At 55.0% G+C, this 21828-nt stretch overlaps 3 protein-coding genes across 3 annotated transcripts; 1 reads left to right on the top strand and 2 right to left on the bottom strand.

Moving 5' to 3' along the window:
• Window positions 1-1427: 1427 nt before the first annotated feature.
• Window positions 1428-4125, bottom strand: Rpsa (ribosomal protein SA). The gene is made up of 5 exons (XM_090323164.1): window positions 4056-4125; window positions 3144-3310; window positions 2476-2594; window positions 2136-2381; window positions 1428-1857 (listed from the first exon to the last, which is right to left on the bottom strand). The coding sequence occupies exons 2-5, from the start codon at window positions 3274-3276 to the stop codon at window positions 1468-1470; spliced, it is 888 nt and encodes a 295-aa protein (XP_090179290.1). The 5' UTR covers window positions 3277-3310; window positions 4056-4125; the 3' UTR covers window positions 1428-1467.
• Window positions 4126-5706: 1581 nt separating this feature from the next.
• On the bottom strand, window positions 5707-10618 carry Slc25a38 (solute carrier family 25 member 38). The gene is made up of 7 exons (XM_090323305.1): window positions 10319-10618; window positions 8148-8272; window positions 7274-7358; window positions 6799-6978; window positions 6494-6668; window positions 6077-6243; window positions 5707-5888 (listed from the first exon to the last, which is right to left on the bottom strand). The coding sequence occupies exons 1-7, from the start codon at window positions 10373-10375 to the stop codon at window positions 5766-5768; spliced, it is 912 nt and encodes a 303-aa protein (XP_090179431.1). The 5' UTR covers window positions 10376-10618; the 3' UTR covers window positions 5707-5765.
• A 2753-nt stretch (window positions 10619-13371) lies between these two features.
• Window positions 13372-16158, top strand: Cx3cr1 (C-X3-C motif chemokine receptor 1). Its single transcript, XM_090323168.1, has 2 exons — window positions 13372-13576; window positions 14742-16158. The coding sequence occupies exon 2, from the start codon at window positions 14754-14756 to the stop codon at window positions 15822-15824; it is 1071 nt and encodes a 356-aa protein (XP_090179294.1). The 5' UTR covers window positions 13372-13576; window positions 14742-14753; the 3' UTR covers window positions 15825-16158.
• Window positions 16159-21828: the final 5670 nt, after the last annotated feature.

Genomic DNA, 21828 nt, shown 5'->3' with positions numbered 1-21828 from the left:
GGAGAACTATTGGGCTTATTTCATAACAATGTATTGGAATTGGTGTCTCCATGCCAGGCAAGGGATCTCCCAGGGGTTTTGGAATCACTTGTCACATCCCATCCATGTTCGGGGATGTTACATTTGTTGCCTTATTGTTTTTGCAAAACACAAATGGAGGATGCTCATGATGCTGAGAGGAATATTGGAATTTTCCTCAAGGGTGGGCCGCACCCCGCTCCCCCAATTCTGAAGTCCTAGGCCCCCAGGCCAACTTGGACCCCTTCCACCTGCCTGATGCTAAGTAAGTGCTCAGCTAAGTGTTTGTTGACCGGAGCTGGCTTAGTTTTCCTCGAAGGGAATCTGGGCTCTGGAAGAGGGCAGGGAAAGGGGGGGGTCATGGTGGATATATGGGGTGCCCTGCAAGCCCCCATCCCATGGAGAAGAGGGAAGGGAGGGCAGGGTCTTGCTATGTAGCCCAGGCTGGCCTGGAACTTAACAGGGCCTTGGGGATTGGGGTAACAGGAGGGCACCACCAGGCCAGGGGAGAGGTGCTGAGGGGACCAGGACAGCAGTGGGGGAGGGAGTTTAATAAATCCATTCAAGCTGCATAAAACCCCCAAAACCCCTACAGAAAGAGGAAGGAGTCCTCTGAAGGGGCATAACAGAGCCAACACAATTGGACGAATCTGGGGTGCTTTAAAGGTTTGGGTTGTGCCTTAGAAGCAGGAAGTTTCAGTCTAGGATTTATGGAATCACAGAGCCAGCACTGGTGGCTCACGCCTGTAATCCTTGCTGTATAGTTCATGAAGTAGGAAAAAGCTAAAAGCAGAGGCACGGCTCAGATGGTAGAGCAACAACAGCCTTATGCGGAGACCAAGTGAAAATGGAAAAAGCCTTGAATCTGAGAGGTACAAAAGCACTTTGGTGTCTAAACAAGGGGCGTTGGGTCACCTCTGGGGAATTTTAGGAGAGATCCCCAAGACTGGAATTGTCCTTTGCAATTTATAATCTTGTGTAGTTGTAAGCAGGCATAGGGAAGCTGAGAAAACCCAAGCTAGGGGTGACATGGACCCCCCCCAAATGCAGACTACCTGTTGTGGATGCTACCTGCCTGTAAGTGAATAAAATGACATTTGAACAGGCAATTTCTCTTGAGCTTTCTTTACACATTAGCAGAGCAGTGTTGGTGTGTTGGTAATGAGTCCTGAACCCTTGAAACTCGTGACTGGTGTTCCACCACCTGGGACCCACCTCAGGCTTGTCCTGTCCTGACATGGTGAGGGACAGCTCTGAGCAGGTGGAGAACTGGTCACTTGGTGTCTCAGGAATAAGCCACCATATGCCAGCCAGGAGTTGTGCTGCAGCCAGAGGGGCGTGCGTGTGTGCCCGTGCCTGTGCACGGGGACCCAGATGACATGGAGACAGGAAGAAGCTGGAGGCTGGCACCAGGGAAATCGTTTATTCTCAGGCATGGCCCTGGCCCTCTCAGGACCACTCGGGTGTGGTCCCCACCCACTCGGTGGCCTGCGCCGTGGGCGCCGCAGACCAGTCCTCGGTGGCGGGCTGCGCGCTCCAGTCCTCGGTGGGGAACTGCTGGATGGGCACGGAGGGCACCTGCACGCCCTCGGACCAGTCGGCCACCTCGGGCTGCGCGGCCGTGAACTCGGGCGCGGGTGCCGTCCACTCGCCCTGGAACTCCTCCTTGGTGACGGCCTTCTCGGCGGCCGCCTGCTCCTCCTTCTCGATTTCCTCGGGGTCGCGGTAGAAGTAGAGGTCGGGCATGACCTCCCACGGGTGCTCGCGGGAGATGGTGCCGCGCATGCGCAAGACTTCCCGGGCCAGCATCCACCACATGAGACCCACAGAGTGTGCGCCCTGCGGGTGGACAGACAGATGGACGTGAGCCTCCCATCCCCGCCCATCGAGAGAACCAAAAGACACCCGAAGCAGGAGCTGGGCGGGAGCTGTAGCAAGGCCTACTAGGATTCCCCACGCACGGCGAGCGCGGGGCGTCAGCGAGCCTTGCCCCTCGTGTGGCACACCACCTACACCGGGGACTCCGGGGCGGCGCGTGGCAGCCCAGTCCTCGGCTCTAACGATGTGCGGGAGGGGGGACGAGGCGGGGGAGGATCTCCGCGCCTGCGCCCGGCTACCTTGTTGTTGCAGGGGATGGCGATGTCCACGTAGCGCAGCGGCGAGTCGGTGTTGCAGAGCGCGATGGTGGGCAGGTTGACGTAGGAGGCCTCGGTGAGCGGCTGGTGGTCGGCCCGCGGGTCGGTCACCACCAGCAGGCGCGGCTCGCGGAAGGCGGCCTGGATCTGGTTGGTGAAGGTCCCCGGCGTGAAGCGCCCGGCGATGGGCGTGGCGCCTGTGGCCGCAGCGAACTTGAGCACGGCGCGCTGCAGAGAGGCGGGGTCAGTCCTGGGGCCCGGACCCCGCCCTGGCGGCCTGGCCCACCGCCCCCTCCCTCCGGCAGGCCGGCCCCGTGCCTACCTGGCCGGTGTTGCGGGAGGAGATGACGCTGACGTCGGCCGGGTTCTCAATGGCCACGATGGCGCGGGCGGCCAGCAGCAGCTTCTCCCAGGTCCTCTTGAGGTTGATGATGTAGATGCCTGGGGGCGGGAGCGGGGTGAGTAGTGGGTGGGGAGCAGGGGGGCCCGGGGTCGGGGGTCCGGGACTGTGTGGCAGGCGTCCCCTCCTCGACCCCCACGGGCCGGCGGGGCGCGGATGGGGCGCCCTGCGCTTGTTGTGGCACACCTCCGACACCCAGGGCTCACGGGCCAGCGGGGGCCTCGCCCGAGTTTTAATAGTGTGCGGTGATGAGGCGCAGATCGCGGCTGCCAGCCGGCGGCGGACCCGGAGCTCCCCCAAGGCCCCAGCTCCACTTCGGGACCCGCTGAAGCGTTTCCCAGCTGAGCCCCGCCCTCCCATCGGGACCAAAGCACCCAATCGGGACCAAAGCCTTCCAGTGGAGTCCCGGCCCCCTCCGGTCACACCCTCCAATCGGAGGGCTCCCCTGCGGGCGAGTCCCGCCTCCCCTAGTACCACCACCCAATCAGGGCGCTCGCCTGCAGGTGAGTCCCGCCTGCTCTAGTCCCTCCAACCAATCAGGTTCCTCCCTCCCCATCCGTCCCGCCGGCCCCCATCGGCCTCCTGCTGACCGTCCGTCTTCCTCTTGTAGATGTACTGCTCCATCTGGAAGTCCAGGTTGGTGGCGCCCAGGTGGGTGCCCGCCGCCAGGAACTTGAGCACGTCCTCCTCCTTCATCTGCAGCACGTCCAAGGCTCCGGACATTGTGTGAATTTCCCTGGGAAGTTACGACGGGAATCTGCGGGGGGGGGGAGCAAGGAGCGCACGGCCCGGGGCTCGATCAGTCCCAGGCCCCCAACACAAACCGCAGGCAGCCTCACGGCGTACACGCAGCCCGCCATCCACGCCGGCTCCCCCCACCCGCCTCACACCCGGACGCCGTGCAGGTCCCAGGTCTCCAGTTACATAAGGGAACAAGCAGGTCCAGACAGACACACAAAAATGAACAGAATAATAATGACCAGGCAGTGCTCCGGGGGTGTCGCCTAGCACGCATGATTCCTCAGTATCTCATACAAAAAAGCTCCCATCTTGGCAGAACTTTCCCATGCTTCCTCCGTGATCCCCGTATTCCAAGCATATTCTAAGGCTCATTCGAGTCCGGCCCCACACACTGGACGCCTCGATTACGGGGTCCTCTTTGGGGGTGGAGGAGCGGGAAGGGGTAAAAAGACATGGAAGTAAGCAGTGTATCGGCGGGAAAGCCAGGCCTGGAACCCGCGTGTCCCACGGTGCGGCCCGCAGCGGGTAAGATCGGAGCGCGAGGAGCAACCCGCGTCCCCGCGCCGGCGCAGTAGGAGGTCGGGCCGGGACACGTGCAAGCCGCCAGGCAGAGAAGCGCCCCGGCCGTGAGCGCTTCCACCCCGGTCGTCTCCCGCCATCAGAAGTGGATGCCCAGGTCGGGATGGGGAGGGAGCGGGGACTTCGGGCCCCGCGGACAGTGGGAACGGGGAGAGCCCGGAACGACCCCAAGAAAGACTCACCAAGAACAACGCCGTATGGAGCCCGGCCTGGTGAGCGCGGAAAGGACGGGCGCCCGGAAGTGACGTCTTTATATAATGCGTCCCCAGCCAATGACGGGAGACGCTGAGCGCAGGGGCGGAGCCACAAAGGACAAGTTGCCCGGATGGGAGGTTCCCTTTCGGCCAGACAGGCCTCCGCGCACGCGCAGAGGCGGAGGCCTGGCGTCAGTGGGCGGGCCCAATCGAGGGCGTGTAGATTGACTGGCAGGCTGGCTGGGTGAGCGGCGCGTGCGCGGATGCAGACTCGGCCTGCCTGGTCGTGGTGGGATAACGATCAGGACCCGGGTGGCAGGTATGTAAACACAATCTAATAGTAATGGGCGGCCGGGACCTTGGCGTAGGGGTAGAGTGCTTGCCTAGCATGCACGAAGGCCCGGGTTCGATTCCTCGGTCCCACATACATAGAAAAAAGGCAGAAGAGGTGCTGTGGCTCAAGTGGTAGAGCTCCAGCCTTGAGAAAGTCCAAGGACAGTTCAAGCTCTCAACTGGCAAAAATAATAGTAATAATAAATTAAAAAAAAAACACACACACACACAGCCTACTACATGAGGCTGAGGTCTGAGGATGATAAGTTTAAAGCCAACCTGGACAGGCAGAGGTGAGGATTTTTTTTTTTTAATGCCCTGAATAGTCAGCAAAAAGCTACAAGCAGAAGCATGGGTTGAGTGGTTGAGCTCCAACCCTGAGCAAAAATAAAATGCTAAGAAAGAGTGGGAGGGCTGTGAACTTAAGCCCTTACTACTGGCACAAACAAATGAACAGAATGTAGCTGTGTCGGCTGGGCAGTGTGGGTACGTGGTTTCATGAAGGGAGGGATGGGACACGGGAAATGTGATTTACAGTCACAATGACACCGAGTAAAAATTACCCAGAAACACCAACAAGTCTGTGCTAGAGGTAGATGAATAGCATGGGGCCAAAAACGAGGACGAAAAAAATCTACTTGGGCTGGGACGGCTCAGGCCTGCGATCCCTGCTCCTTGGGAGGCTGAGACCAGAGGTTGGGGACTCGAGGCCAGTCCCAGAATGAAGAACGCCAAAAAGCCATGATGGAAACCGTGTCTCAGTTGGGTGAGCGCTGCTTGACCTTGAACTGGAAAGCTGGGGACAGTGCCTGGGCCCATCGACCTAGGACACAGAAGTTGCTTCTTTGCTTTTCATAAAATCCCCGTGACCCTGGATATGCTCGTGTTTTCTTTTTCTGCACGGGACAACCTGGCTTTCATGATTCAAGGTGCGTTTTATTCACTGGGTATTTAACTGTGCGGTCAGGGAGGAAAACAAAAACACACAGCAGCTGGCAAAAACGCTTTATATAGAGAATCCACAACCCTGTCCTGAAATAATAATAATAACAACAACAATGAGAATAATATTAGTAATAGCTCTGGCTGTGAGGGGGGCCATGGCCCCTTCTGTCGTCTCCTGTGTCCTTTGGAGGCTGTTTCCAGTGTCCCCCGGGTTAGGGTCACACACCGGGCCGGGGAGGGCTGCTCAAGCGTGCAGTGAAGGTTCTAATGAGATCTTCTCTCCTCTCTCAACCCCTGGCTGGCCGGCTGGCTGGGTCATTCCGGGCCCTGCAAGGCCAGCTGCAGGGCAGGAACGAGACCCTGGCATGGGGAGGGTTCCCCCTGTGTGCTGTGGCTGTGTTTGGGGTCGTCGGGTCTCCATCAGGACTTGAGGCCCACCTTGATCATCATCTCCTCGTACACTGCCCAGGCCAGAGCAGCCATTAAGGTCCTGCGGAGGATGCGGGGGACACCGCCGTGGAAGAAGCCTCGCAGCCCATGGGTCTGTGGGGGGGAAAACACCTGCTGTTCTGGCCACTCAGAGGCCAAGATCCAGGGGCCAACAGTTCAAGGCCGGCCTGGGGAAGTAAAGACTTGACACTCTCATCTCACAGACACTCACACGCACGTGTGCATACACACATACATATACACACATACACACACACACTACTGCCATGAGGCCATCTTACTTGGAAAATGGCCTTGGCGGCCTGGCCCAGGCCCTGGGATGACCCTGGTGACAGCTGCATGTGTGTCTTGATCACATCTGCGGGCTGAGTAGCCAGCGAGGCCAGAGCACCGGCCAGTACCCCGCAGCCCAAGTTCACTGCGGGCCCTGGCACCATGTCCAGCCGCTCTGCAACACAACCAGGGAGAAGACAGACAGACGGACGGACAGCCATGAGTCACACTCAGCCTTAGGCTGTGCCTTCTCCAGGGTCAGAGAATGATTTGAAGTTGGGCCCCGTGGCTCCCGGCTGGAAGATCCCAGTTTGAGGCCAACCCCTGGCAGGAAAGTCCCTGAAACACTCATGTCCAGGGAACCATTCAGGAAAAAACAAGCCCCAGGACCCTCGCCTCCCCCGACTCCCACCACCCTTGGTTACCTGCAGCGGGAAGGGCCAGGCTCTTGGCCCGGCTGTAGAACATGAGGTAGATGCCAGAGAAGGGGGCGTCTCGCAGCAGGGTGGCAGTCAGACCACGGAAGAGGCCACGGTGACCCTCACTGCGGATGATGCTTCTTAGGGCTGTACACACGCTGGGGTAGCCATACTGGCCGCTCTGTGGGCAGCGGGGAGGGAATGGGGGGCGCCAGCTTCAGGCAATGCTTGATCAAGGCTGAGTCCAGGTCAGGAAGGCCAGCCCAAGGCTGGGCCTGTGTTGGGTGAGGCCTGATCAGGGCCAGGCTCACCTCATAGCGTGTCTTGACCACCGTGATGGGCGAGGTGCAGAGTCCAGCCACTGAGCGAGAGCTGGCACCCAGGAGCACGGCCTCCAGCGGGGTGGGCGCCCGGCCGCCCAGGAATCGCTGCTTCAGGGCGTACAGGGTGCTGAAGTAGACACCCACGCCCGGGACGCACCGCAGGATGGACTGTGGAGAGGGCAAGACCCAGGGCTGGAGGCCTGGCGCAAGCGGTTCAACACCCGCCCCAGCCAGTCAGAGGCGTTGAGCCCAAAGCCCCGTACTGCCGAGGAAAATAAAAAGATTACACACACAATGAGGGGGAGCGGCGTGAGCGCGGAAAGCCCTCAGCAATCAACGCGAAGTGAGAGGACGTGGACGGATGACGAGCTCTGGAATGTTCCAGCAGCGCTGATCATGGAGGCCAGGGCTCGTCTGGGAGGGAGGTATGGGGGGACTGGGGGCAGCGGGGAGGGCGTCTTACCGGGGACACCCCCCTCCACAGGCCCAGGAGGCTCTCGGCCCGCACCACCTTCACACACAGGGCCACCATCCCCGCACGCCTGCACCTGCGGGGGACACCGGGGGTCGGAGGGGTCACAGGGGGTCGGGGGGACGCCGGGGGTCACCGGGGATGGGGGGGTCACCAGGGGCCAGGGGGGTCACCGGGGAGGTCACCAGGGGTCGGGGGGACGCCGGGGTCGGGGGAGGGTTCAACGGGGTCAGGGAGATTCACCGGGATGGGGGGCCGCCGGGGATGGGGGGTTCACCAGGGGTCAGGGGTATTCACCAGGGGTCAGGGGGGGTTCACCGGGGGTCGGGGGGATTCACCGGGGGTCAGGGGGGTTCACCGGGGGTCGGGGAGTTCACCGAGGATCAGGGGGGTTCACCGGGGGTCGGGGGGATTCACCGGGGGTCGGGGGGGTTCACCGGGGGTCGGGGGGATTCACCGGGGGTCGGGGGGGTTCACCGGGGGTCGGGGGGGATTCACCGGGGGTCGGGGGGGTTCACCGGGGGTCGGGGAGTTCACCGGGGGTCAGGGGAGTTCACAGGAGTCGGGGGGATTCACCGGGGGTCGGGGGGGGTTCACCAGGGGTCGGGGGGGTTCACCGGGGGTCAGGGGAACACAAGGCGTGACGTAAGTTACCCCGTGGCACGCGTCACACGTGCCCACGGGGCCGACCGCTTCCTCCCGCAGGGCGCGTGGAGCACCCGTCACGCGCGTTACTTAAGGTAGCGCTAGGGATGTGTCGTGAGCGCGCGCGCGCCCGCGTGGGTAGACAGGGAAGCTGCGTGGGAGCGCGCGCACGCCTGGCGGAGACTGGTCCCGCCTCTTCCCCTTCCGGGGCGGGGCTTACCCCGGGGCGGCGGGCGACGGCCCCGTCTGCAGGCGCGTCTTGAGCAGGTCCAGGGGCTGCAGGAGCAGCGCGGAGCAGGTGCCGCTGACGGAGCCGCACAGGAAGGCCTTGATCGCGGGGTGCAGCTGCGGGGGAACGGGGGGGGGGCAGGGGACAGGCTCAGGCTCGGCATCGACCCGGCGGCGCGCTCATTTGCATATTCATTTCCATAAGAGGCGCGGGACTGGAAACCGGTGCTCATTTGCGTGCGCCCATTCAATTTACGTAAAGTACGTACGCTAATTAGAAGGCAAGTGCGGCTGCGCGTAAACGACGTCCGCCGGGCTCCCTGCACGTTCCCTGCGTCCGTTTATGCAAACGGCCTATGCTAATTAGAAACCCCATTATTTGCATATACCCACGTAAATCAAGTGACGCACGTACGCGGTGATGCGCTCGAGCACACGCATACGCACACACACGCTGGCACACGCGCGCACACACACCTTCCCCCCCCCCCGGCCGCGCGTGCCCCGCCTCACCGCGGTCCCCGAGCCCTCCGGGGCCGCGCCTCCCTCTTCCGCGGGAAGCTTCGCTGGGTCCGCCGCCATCGTCCCCGGCCTGGCCGACCCTGCACTCCAACCTGAAGCTTGAACCCTTCGGCCCCTCTCCTAATCTCACTTCGATCGTCGGGTATTTCTCCACGCCCTACAGCTCTCCCTTATCTCCCGCCAGGCTGGCAGCCTCGCCCAGAGCACAGCCACCACTCCTCCCCGCCCCCCCCAGCTCTCCCGCACCACCACCTTCCTCCTGGCTCCTGGAGGGTCCCCCCCCCCCCCCCGCCTCTCAAATCCCACCAGCCCAAGAGGAAGACTAGAGTCCAGAGCTCTCCTTTCCAGCCGCCCCGGGGCTCCCGGCCTCCTCACACTCTTCCTCTTTTCCAGGCACTCTGATGAATGCGGGAGTTTGGGCACAAGTGGCGCCCTCCCTGTCCTCCCAGACCCTCAGGAGGCGGAGATCTGAGGATCCTGGTTGGAAGCCAGCCTGGAGAATATAAATCTGGAAGACTCACCTTCAGCTAAGCACCAAAGAAGCTACAAGTGAGAACTCGAAGGCTCTGGGTTCGAGCTCCAGTACTGGTGTGAGTGCAAACACGAGCCCAAACACAAAGAATAAGTTCTCTTTGTGCTGGTCCTGGGGCCTGGGCCCTGTCTCTGAGCTTTTCCACTCAAGGCTGGCGCTCTACCACTCGAGCCACAGCTCTTACCCCAGGCTTTTTGGTGTCACCTTGGAGATGAGAGTCTCACAGACTTTCCTGCCCGGGCTGGCATCGAACTGCGATCCTCCAGATCGCGGCCTCCTGAGTAGCTGGGATGACAGGAGTGAGCCAACGGCGCACGGCTAATAATCCACAGCTTTAGGGCTGAGAAGGGCCAGAACAATCGGCAAGCAACACGCAGCATCTCAAAGAGACATGAGGGGCACTCAGGTTGGCCAGATGGTCCCAATAAACGCCAGAGAAGCGCAGGGACCACGTTCAAGACCCAGGACTGGGAGGAGGAGGGTGAGGGGAATGGCAAGCATGTTTCAAAAATGCCTGAGTACACAGCTCATCTGTCTTAACCTTTAAGACGTTTCAAAAAAAGTTTACATCCTTTGCATCACCCTAAAGCCACAGGGTCAGGGGTAGGAGTTACAGGAAAACAGAGACCTAAAAAGGGGAGCGGGCGGGAGCCACACACCACCGCCCCAGCCAATGGCTGCCGAGGGCCCGCCTCCGGAACCAGGCCACACCCCCGCCCCAGCCAATGGCCGCCCGGTATACATCAACACCCCGCCCCTCATCTTAACCAATGACGTCTCACGATTCCCTGAGCCCGCCCCCCCTCAACACGCTGAACTCCCACCAATCGCGGGACAGCGATAAACGGGGCAGCCAATCCTGACTGTGGGCGGGGCTCCATCGCTAAGCAACGGCAAGGCTATCCGCGAGGCTAGCTACGGTACCCGGATGGCAGCGGCGCGCCCCCCCTTCCCCCTCCCCGTTACGTGCCGGCCGCGCAAGCGCAGAGGGCCGCGGACGGAGCCTCCTCTGCCATACGGAGCGCGGGACACACACGCTCCGCGCCGGCCGCGTCGCCCAGCCCCGGGCCGCGCGCGGCAGCCTCCGTTCCCTCCCCGCAGCTCCTCACCGTATCTCCGACATCCTGGGGAGGAGGCAGCAGCGCCGGGCGCGACTTCTGGATCATCGGCGAGGAGGCCGGCGGAGGACTCGCGGTCCCCGGCGCATAGGTGGGCGCGAGCCGCGGCGGCCCCCGACGACGGGAGAGAAAAGAAGCAGAGAACGAGGAGCGCGGAAGTCGGAACGCAAGGGCGGACACGCCCCCGGAGCGTGCCGGAAGTTCCCTCGCCTTCGAGCCCGGCGCCGGAACTGCGCGCACCCGCCACTCGTTCCGCCCACTCGGTGGCCTTTCCGCGACGCACTCGGCCACTCTGTCTCACACCGACCGCTTCCGCTGTGGCTGGAAGAGGGGGAGGAGAAAGCTCCGCGGCTTCCGGTGGGCGGGACGAGGGGGCGGGGCCCTGCATCCGGGAGGGCGGGGTCGTGGCGGAGGGAGTCTGCAGTGCCACCTGCTGGGCCGCGGCGGAACTGACCGCCACTGAACTTGAGTTTTTTTCCAGTTATGCATTTTTTAAATATATTTTTTATTGTAATTAATAGAAGGGTTACATGATATTTGCCAGATAAATGGTGCATTCATTCCCATACATTGATACCCTTTCACATGTCTTGGTCCCCATTTTCCTTCCCCCCTCCCCCTCCCCTCATCTTGTTTTCCCCCCTTCCCTATCCAATTTCAAATAACCAAGTACAAATATATCCGATGTATCAGGTGACAAAGTGAGATACTGTAACAATATGAGATAACCAAGGGACAGTAGAAGTGATGAGAGATAACATAGCACCTTAAGAACAACAATCATTCATTGTATGGCTTATGTTTACATCATATTTTAAATGACAAGTTTAACAAACAATTGTTCAAGGAGGGAATCTCTAATTACAGTCTCTGGGATTTAGTCTTTAGAACTTAATCAAAATTAGGCTAACGGTTTGTATGTCATAGAAACATATCAGTTTATGAAATAAAACATTATGATTATAGAGTCATAGGTTTTTTTTTTTGTCTGTATAGTTATGTTTGTATTTCCATTACCATGCCCATAGCTTTGGGTATGCAGTTATTGAGTCCTCGCTCTTGTACTCTTTGGATTTAATAGCTGCATATTAAGGATACCATGCGCCTTTTGTTCCTTAGGTCTTGACTTGTCTCACTCAACATGATTCGCTCTAGGTTCATCCACTTCCCTGCGAATGCCATTATTTTATCTTGTCTGTTGGCTATGTAGAATTCCATTGTATATATATACCACATTTTCTGTATCCATTCATCTGCAGTAGGGCATCTGGGTTGTTTCCATCGCCTGGCTATTGTGAATAGTGCAGAGATGAACATAGCTGAGCAGGTGTCCTTATCATATCCTGGGTCATGCTGTTCAGGGTAGATGCCCAGAAGTTGTATGGCGGGATCATAGGGAAGATCTATTTTCAGTTCTTTAAGGAACCTCCACACTGCTTTCCAGAGTGGCTGAACTAGTCTACATTCCCACCAGCGGTGTAGTAGGGTTCCTTTTTCTCCACAACCCCGCCAGCAACTGTCATTGTCTGAGTTCAAAATCTTGGCCATTCTTGTTGGGGTAAGGTGGTATCTTAGGGTTGTTTTTATTTGCATTTCCTTTATGATCATAGATGATGAACATTTTCTCATATGTTTTTCTGCCATTTTAATCTCTTCTTCTGATAAGTCTCTCTTTAGTTCCCTTGCCCATTTAGTGAATGGTTTTTTGGGTTTTTGGGGGATTAGTTTCTTGAGTTCCCTGTAGATACTGGATATCAAGCATTTGTCAGATATATTGTTGGTGAATATCTTTTCACAGTTGGTTGGCTGACTCTCTACTTTTGCATTTTTTGACTTAAACTGACCTGGGTCAATTAAATCTGAGCATTTAAAGACATCTCTGAATTTTGAAAGGCTTACGTGTGTTATGGCTTTGAGTAATACATACAGAATTCTCAAACTGTCTCAATTCCAAGGGTTGAACTTGAGTTATAATTGTAGTTTATTTTATTTCCTTGTTTTTGGGTTGTTGTTTTTTTTTTCTGCCAGTCCTGGGGCTTGAACTCAGGGCCTGAGCTCTGTCCTTGGACTTTCTCAAGGCTAGAGCTCTACCACTTGAGCCTCAGCACCACTTCTGGCTTTTTGCTATGTATGTGGTACCAAGGAATTGAACCCGGGTCTTTGTGCATGCTAGGCAAGTACTCTACCACTAGACCAAACTCCCGGTCCTATATTATACTAGCATTCTTATATTAATGTATAAAGTTCTCTCTATAAAATATAGCTAATTTATTTGTAATATAAATTACATATACAGAGTATATTATTTGTACAGGATATAATATGTAATGTAAAGTATATAATTTATATAGTATAACACAATATATTGTTTTTATTATGTAATATTTGTTATACATGTATCACATATAAAACAATATATACTAAATTAATCATATTACATGTCATGTGTTATATAAGAATGTAATATGGTCAGATTCTTGTAATCTTAATAAACTTATTGTGTATATTATGTATAATAGTATTTCTTATAGCATCGCGTTGTGATAGTCTAATTAAAACTATAGTTAATGACTCTAGTTTATTAATAATTGATTTTTGGTATTAAGCGGAGCTCAGGTCCTCAGGAGTACAGCACGGCTTCCTCTATCTTTCTTCCTTTCTTTTTGCCGGTGCTGGGGCTTGAACTCAGGGCCTGGGCACTGTCCCTGAGCCTCTATGTGCCCCAGCCTGGTGCTCTACCGCTTGAACCACAGCACCACTTCCAGCTTTTTGCTGATTCCTTGTGGATGACAATGTCATGGACTTTCCTGCTCCGGGGCTGGCTTTGACCCTCCTTATCTCAGTCTCCTTCTGAGGAGCTGGGAAGACAGGCGGGAGCCACCAGGGGGCCCTCATTAGCTTTCCCACCCTGTCACCCTGCTTGCTCAGCCAATGGGCCTGGATTAAGGAGATCCACACAGCTCAGCCTCACCGACCCCAGTGTCCACTCCGTCTCCCCGGCTTGGAGTTCCGGTCAAACCCCCTTCCTTCCCTCTTGACTTGGCTTTCCTGGGGTCTGCAGCATGCAATGCCTAAGCTAGACTTGCTGCAGCATCTAAAGATAGACAGCCCGGCTGCACAGGAAACCCACGGTGATTGGCTCACTAGCTGAATAAAGATGCTCCCGCCAAGAAGCACAGAAGCGGAGGGAGAAATCACTGGCTCAACTTGGGGTGCACTTCCAGCCTGTAAGCTCTCTCTGATTGACAGGTACGGATCTGGTGGGCATTCTCCCCCTCCTCCTCGTCCTCCTCCTCCTCCTCCTCCTCTTCTTCCTCCTCCTCCTCCTCCTCTTGGTAGGCAAACACTCCTGGGGCTGGTGTGGGGCTGGGAAGGAAGCTTTTGGGGTACCAAGCATTTGCAGAGAAGTGCTGGAGGCTGGGTGTTTTCTACCCCCCTCACCTATCCAGGGAATGAAAAAGGATTTTAGAAGTACTAAGTATTTAAGTACTGAGGCCTGCTGCCCGGTGGCTTCACGCCCCTCACCCCAGCTAATTCAGGAGGGTGAGATGTGGAGGGTCGCGGTTTGAGGCCAGCAGCCCCCCACCCCCACCCTGGCAGGAAAGTCCTTGAGATTTATATTCACAAAAAAAAAAAAAAATCCAGGGGCCGGGAGTTTGGCCTAGTGGTTAAAGTGCTTGCCTAGCATGCATGAAGACCCGGGTTCGATTCCTTGGTACCACATACATAGAAAAAAGCCGGAAGTGGTGCTGAGGCTCAAGGGGTAGAGCTCAAGCCTTGAGAAAGTCCAAGGACAGTGCTCAGGCCCTGAGCTCAAGCCCAGGACTGGCAAAAAAAAATCCAGATGTAGTGCTGTGGTTCAAGTGGTAGAGCACCAGCCTTGAGTAAAAGGAAGCTCAGAGGTGGTGCTCAGGCCCTGAGTTCAAACTCTACGACTGACAACTAAGAAGAGGAAGAGGAGGAAGAGAAAGAGAAGGGAGGTGGAAGAGGAGGAGGAGGAGGAGGAAGGGTGACAGGAACCAAGCAGTCTGGTAGGAGTTTGGCCCCATATTTACCTCTCTCTGCCTTGCTCCAAATATTCAGAGCCAGAGTTCAAGTCCCAGGGACTTGACCCAGACACCGACCCTGAGCTTTCTCACTCAAAGCTGGCGCTCTACCACTTGAACCACGGCTCCACTCCTGCTTTTTTTGGTGTCTTTCGTTTTGTTTTGTTTTTTGCCCCTGGTGATCAGCATCTCACACGCTTTCCCCACCATGGTGGTGGGGGAGCTTGGCCTCGAGCCATCATTTCTCCAGCCAGCTCAGCCATCCTGACAGGACTGGGATAACAGGCAGGAGCCACCGGTGAGGATAAACTGTGGCCTACACCCCCCCCCCCCATCCCCAGCTCTGGCTGTTTCCCTACTGATTCTAGGCCCTGATTACAATGGCAACCTCCTTCCCTGACTACGACCCCGAGGGCTTCGAGTACGACGAGTCGGCTGAAGCCTGCATCTTGGAAGACGTGGTGGCCTTTGGCGCCATCTTCCTGCCTGTGCTGTATTCCGTGGTGTTCGCCGTGGGCCTGGTGGGGAACGTGTTGGTGGTGTGGGCTCTGAGCAGCAGCAGCAGGAGCAAGGCCCGGAGCGTGACTGACATCTACCTGCTGAACCTGGCTCTCAGTGACCTCCTCTTCGTGGCCACGTTGCCCCTGTGGACTCATTACGTGGTCAGCGAGCGTGGCCTGTCTCACGTGGCCTGCAAGCTCACCACCGCCCTGTTCTTCGTGGGCTTCTTCGCTGGCATCTTCTTCATCACGCTGATCAGTGTGGATCGTTACCTGGCCATTGTGAGGCCTGCCCACTCCCTGCCACGCCGCACGGTGCCACGGGGCGTGACACGCAGCCTGGTGGCCTGGTCTGCCGCCCTGCTGGCTTCTGCCCCCCAGTTCATGTTCACCAAGGTCAAGGGTCACGAGTGCATGGGTGACTACCCAGAAGTCCTGCAGCCTATCTGGCCTGTGGTTCGCAATGTGGAAGTCAACGTGGTGGGTTTTGTGTTGCCTGTGTTGGTTATGGGTTTCTGTTACTGCCGGATTATCCGGGTGCTTTGGGCCTGCAGGGACCCCAAAAAAACCAGGGCTATCCGACTGGTCTTGCTGGTGGTGGCGGCTTTCCTTCTGTTCTGGACTCCTTATCAAGTGCTCCTCTTCCTGGAGACGCTCAGGTTCTACGGCTTCTTCCCCAGCTGCGGGGTGAGGAGAGGGCAGAGGCTGGCGGTCACCGTGACGGAGGCCTTGGCCTTCGCACACTGCTGCCTGAACCCCCTCATCTACGCCTTGGCCGGGGAGAAGTTCCGGAGATATCTCAGCCACCTGCTCAGGAAGTGGCTGCCGGGCTCTTGTGGGAGGCCTGTCCAGGCTGGCCTGGCCCCACGGGGGCCACGTGGCCCGGATAGCATGCTCAGTGTCACCTGCACGCAGGACACCAGTGAGGGGCAGGAGTCGCTCTTGCTCTGAACCCCTGGACCCTCCACTGTCGTCACATTTGTATTATTTTCCTTTTGCAGGCCCTGGGTCTCGAACTTGCAGCCTGGAGCCTGGGGTGGGTGGATTGGGTGGGCCGAACTCAGCTTCCTAACACATGGCACCATGGCTCCACCTCTGCTTGCTTTCGTGGGCTGGTTCCTGGGAGATGAGAGTCTCTCGTGGCCTTTCCTGGCCTCGCCCTGGGATCCTCCAGCTCTCAGCCTCCCGAGATGCTTCTAGATTTCTCCCAGCTTGCTTCTGTTTGGTTGTCCCTGCCTCGGCTCTCGGTTAGGTTTGTTGAATGCATGCGAGAAATGAATGAATAAACTGGTTTTCTAACAAGATGGCAGAGCACCCGCTTGGTTGTTTCCTCCTGGGGTTGGAGCAAAATACAGGCCGGGCGGCATTGTACAAGTGTGCCTTTCCTGGCGTCCTCATTGTTAAAGGAGTAGGTGGGGACATTTAGTCTCCTTCTTTCCCTCCCTCCCTCCCTTCTTCCTTCCCTCCCTCCGTCCTTCCCCACTTCCCTCACTGTAAATCCATAAATACGCACATATAAAAATATAAACGTGGAGCCGGGAGTTTGGTCTAGTGGTTAAAGTGCTTGCCTAGCATGCATGAAGACCCGGGTTCGATTCCTCGGTACCACATACATAGAAAAAAGCCAGAAGTGGTGCTGAGGCTCAAGTGGTAGAGCTCTAGCCTTGAGAAAACCAAAGGACAGTGCTCAGTGCCCACCACCAACAAAACAAAAAACATGAACGCAGGATGTAGATATATTTTAATATATAAATGCAAATATCTTTATATATATATTTATATATAATATCCATATGTAGTACGATATATTTTACATATTATACATTATATATCAAATATATAAATTTAGATGTATAAATATATAAATTTAATATATTAAATATAAGCATCTGTATTAGATATCATACATTTATATATGATATATAATATATGCGTAGCTTTAGATTAAATATATACATATATATATATATTTGTGGGGGGTGTTGGGGGGCCATAGAGCTTAAACTTGGCCTGGGTGTTGTCCCTGAGCTCTTTAGCTCAAGGCTACCACCCTAGCCTTGAGCCAAGCCCCACTTCCCAATTTCTAGAAGTTAATTGAAGATAAGAGTCTCGAGTTCTTTTGTGCCCAGGCTGGCTTTGAACCTTGATCCTCAGCTCTCAGCCTTTTGAGTAGCTAGGATGACAGGCGTGAGCCACTGTGCCCCAGCTGATATATAGTTAATATATAAAAATACTGATATATATTTAATATATAAAATAAACACGTAAGCATAGACATATACTGTATATGATATAGTTAATATAAAAGTGAATTGTACAAATATAAACATGGACACCCATGTAAATACACAATGTGTAAACGCATGAATAGTGCTCTTGATGTATTTTGCTGTCTAGCTGAGTAGGGAAATCCAGCAATCTTGGCGTCTTGTCGGGCAACGTCTCTGAACGGAATAAACTCATTTCTCAATGTCTGACTCATCTCACTGAGTCATTTGAGGCACAGATTCGAATTTATTGCTTAAAGGCCAAACCACAATGAGCTTTTTATTCTCTTCTTCTTTTTATTTATTTCTGTCAGTCGTGGGACTTGAACTCGGGGCCTGAGCGCTGTCCCTGAGCTCTTCCCCTTGAGCCACAGCTCCACTTCCAGTTTTCTGGTGGTTCCTTAAAGATAGGAGTCTCCTGGTCTTTAGTGCCCAGGCTGGTTTTGAACCACGACCCTCAGATCTCAGCCTCCTGAGTAGTTAGGATGACAGGCGTGAGCCACCCCATTAGGCTTATTTTCTTCTTTTCTCCCCAATAGAACGAATCTCATCTGGGTTCTGCTACCCTGACGGGGTCTCACAGATTAGCTTGGATAAATACTGACCTCATGAGAGCCTGGCTCCCGGGCTCACGCCTGCCATTTCAGCCACTCAGGAAGCTGAGATAGGAGGATCGAGGTTCAAAGCCAGCCTGGGCAGGAAAACCCATGAGACTCTTTATCACCAAGGAACCATCAGAAAAAAGAAAAGCCAGAATTGGCACTGTGGCTCAAGTGGTAGAGCACCAGCCTTGAGCAAAAAGCCCAGGGACAGCGCCCAGGCCCTGAGTTCAAGGCCCAGCACCAGACAACTTGCAAAATATAAAGGCAAGCTAGGAGCCAACCAAAAACTGCAAGGAGCTATGTGCATGTGTGAATCTGTGTGTGTGTGTGTGTGTGTGTGTGCACAAATGTGCCAATATTAGAGCTTGAACTCAGGACCTTGAACTCTCCATTAGCTTTCTCACCCCAGGCTGGCTGGTGTTCTACTACTTGAACCACCCCACCTGCCACTTCTGGGCTTTTTTTGCTGCTTTGCTGGAGATGAGAGTCTCGCAGACTTTCCTGCCCTGGGTTGGCTTTGAACCGTGATCCTCCGTACCTCAGCCTCCTGAATTGCTGGGATGACAGACCCGAGCCCCCTGCCCGTTCTGGGGTTCAAATCCCCTCCTTTACATCCCACTGCTTGTTTGTCTGCATTAGTCTCTTGTCAGGGGGAGTTGGGGTTTGGGTGTGGGGTGGGAAAGCTGAGAAAACCCCAATACTTCCCCTTTGGGGTTCTGAGTTGCAGAATGGTTTTTTTTCCTCTTTTTGGGGTTGTCGCTGGGTTTCGGGTTTTTTGCTGTCGCAGCTAATTGTCAGCCAGGCCTGGGAGAGAAAGGGGAAGATGTCAGATGTCCAGACCTACTCAGCGCCATTGAGGTTTCCAGTAGCTGAGATTACAGGCATGAGCTGTCTTCCCAGCACCCAGCCTATTCTTTCTTTTGCCCATCCTGGGACTTGAACTCAGGGCCTGAGCACTGTCCTTGGGTTTTCTCAAGGCTACAGCTCTATCACTTGAGCCTCAGCACCACTTCAGGCTTTTTCTGTGTATGTGGTACTGAGGAATCAAACCCAGGGTTTCATGTATGCGAGGCAAGCACTCTACCAGTAGGCCACGCTGTGGCTCAAGCGCCATCCTTGAGCACAAAAGCCTAGGGACAGCCCTTGTTCTGGCTCAGCTTATTATACTCAAGGCGGGTGCTCAACCACTTGAGCCACGGTGCCACTTCCGGCTTTTTGCTGTACCACTGGAGATGAGAGTCTCATGGACTTTCCTAGCCCAGGCTGGCTTTGAACCTCAGTCCTCTGGATCTCAGCCTCCTGAGAAGCTGGGATGACAGGCGTGAGCCACCGCGCCCAGCTGCAGTACACCTTCTCTGGTTCTCTGCATGTGGAAGTTTCCACTCCATGTCTGCCATCAGGAAGTGAAAGGGGAAGAGGCCAGGCCCTGTCCCCCCTCGCCTTGCTGGGTGATTTTTTTCAGTCAGGGCCACCACTGGCTGCCCACAGGCCTGAGGATCCTGGCAACCTCTTCCCAGGAAAGAGTCCTCATCCTAGCCCAGCCAGCTCAGCCCCTCGGGGAGGCTGAGATCTGGAGGATCTGTATTCAAGGCCAGCCCCAGGCAGGAAAAGCCCATGAGACTCTCATCTCCAATGAAACAGCAAAAAGCCAGAAGTGGTCCTGTGGCTCAAGTGGTTGAGCACCCACCTTGAGCAGAGAGAAGCTCAGGGACAAGAACCCTGAGCTTGACAAGGCCCTAAGGCTGGGGCCCAGGTTGGCCTAGAAACCAGAAGTGATCATTTACATATCCACGCCCACCATTTTGCATATAGGCAGCCATGATTTACATACCTGCGGCCCTCATTTACATATCTGGAATCACACTTACATATTGGCAACCACAATTTGCAAGTCGGTGAACTTCATTTACATATCGGGAATCACATTTACATATTGGCAGCCACTATTTACATATCTGTGGACCTCGTTTACAGGGCTTCATTTGCATACTGGCCACCCTCATTTGCATATGGCTCCCTCCCTGGCACACCTCTCATTTTCAGCCCTCAGCTTGGCCTGCCGCCCTCAGGCAGGGCGTATTCTTCACACTTCTCCACGCAGGGCCACCCTGGCCCCCGGCTCTGGGTCTCAGGCAGGAAACTGCACCACCCTTCTGCCCGTACCCCCTTACGAGAGATGCCAAACCCTGAAGAGTTATTCTGGTGGTGGGTGTCTTTGTGCTATGTGTCAGTCCTGGGGTTTGAACTCAGGGCCCAGGCGCTTACCCCTGAGCTTCTTTTTCTCAAGACTGGCACTCTACCACTTGAGCCACAGCACCACCTGCAGCTTTTTCTCTGTATGTGGTACTGAGGAATGAAACTCGGGTCTTTGTGCATGCCAGGTAAACACTCTACCACTAGGCCACCCTGTTGGCCCCCAGCCCTCTTTTTTTTGTTGCTGTTATGAGATTAGGTTTTGCATTGTAGCCCAAGGCTGGCTTAGCTTGGGAGATCCCACCTTCCTGGATAGCTGGGATTGCAGGCGTGTGCCGCCAGGCCCAGGTAGTGTATTCATTTCTCTTCTGTTCTTTTTCTCTCATGTCTTCTGTGATGATTCAGTAAACAACAACCAAAAAGAAAATATATTTTTTTTTGGTTGTTGTTTGCTTTTTAAAACCTCAGCCGACAAAGACCAGCTGTATTTCTTAAGACCTTTCTTGTGCCAGATCCTTAGCAAATGCTTCTATTTAGAGGAAAACACACACACACACACACACACACACACACACACACACACAAATAAATCCCCAACCAACCCTGGGCGGCTTGTGTCTTGCACAAGAATCCAGGCTGGCTGGAGCAAGATCTATTTTTAAGGAGAGAGGAAGCAGGGGAGAGAGAGAAAACATATATATATATATATATATTTTAAATATCCCTGCAAAGGCCTCAGAAGTCTGCAACTCTGAGCAACCAATCTGCCATGAACCCCACTTTCACTGAGGGCCAGGGGGGCTCGAACCTCTCCTCTCTCAGCATACAAGGTTGGTTCAGGAGATCTGGGGTGCTAGCTTCTCCAAGCCTTTCTGGAAAACTTGAATTTTTATGCTTTCCCTCTGCTCCCCTCATCAGCAATACTGTATGTTGGCAGTGGAGGCCAATGGATCTTGAGGATCCAGTTTGGAGGCCCGGCCCTGAGACTTTTGACGTTCCATTCAGTCCCTCCAGGATGTTGGAGGAGGAAAGAGGAATGGACGGTGGGTGGGAAGAGTGGTCTGTCCTCCGTGCTTGATGTGTTTCGTGATCAAGGATTTGCAAGAAGACCACAGTCAGCACTTTCCAGTTCTCAGTTCTGTGAATTCGAAACGCACGAAGATCAAACGAGCCAGGCCCGGAGCAACCAGTACCAAATAATCACCAAGCACAACCTGAGAGAGCCAGCCCACGCAAGCCAGGCCACCCGTGGCTCACACCTGTCATCCCAGCTACTCAGGAGGCTGAAATCTGGAGGATCCGTGGTTCGAAGCCAGCCCCAGGCAGGAAAATCAGTGAGGCTCTGATCTCCACTGAACCACCAGAAAAGCTTGAACGGGGCTGTGGCTCAAGTGGTAGAGTGCCAGCCTTGAACAAAGAAAAGGAGCTCAGGGATATCACCCAGGCCCTAAGTTCAAGCCCCAGCACTGGAAAAAGAACAGCAATAATGACAATAGTAGAAGTAAAGAACAAAGGTCAGCTTACTTTGCAGAGAGAGCTGTTCTGTGGGCTGTAACTGGTGACCCATTCTCTCTCTGCTATCATGGGGGCAGAAGTTCGAGACACAGCAGATTCTCCAGTGTTGTGAGCCAAGGAGGAAAGAAAAAAAAAAAAGGAAGGGGCTGGGGTGACAAGATCCTGAAGACCTAAAAATAAAAAGAACCCAAAACCACATTAAAAAAAACTCCAAAAAACAAAGTCTCAGCGCCACCTCATGTTGAATTGTCCATAGCCAGCTTTCAGCGCCAGGGCAGGAACCTGAGGTCTCCAGTTCAAGCCTCAGCACTGACTGTCCCACCCTCAAACATATAAATATAATAGATGCGTGTGTGTGTGTGTGTGTGTGTGTGTGTG

The sequence above is a fragment of the Megascapheus bottae genome, chromosome 32 (genome assembly GCF_031878675.1).
Source record: "Megascapheus bottae isolate mThoBot1 chromosome 32, mThoBot2.hap1, whole genome shotgun sequence".
NCBI lineage: Eukaryota > Metazoa > Chordata > Mammalia > Rodentia > Geomyidae > Megascapheus > Megascapheus bottae.
The sequence above is the reverse complement of the archived record's forward strand: the minus strand, read 5'-3'. Positions and strand labels throughout refer to the sequence as shown.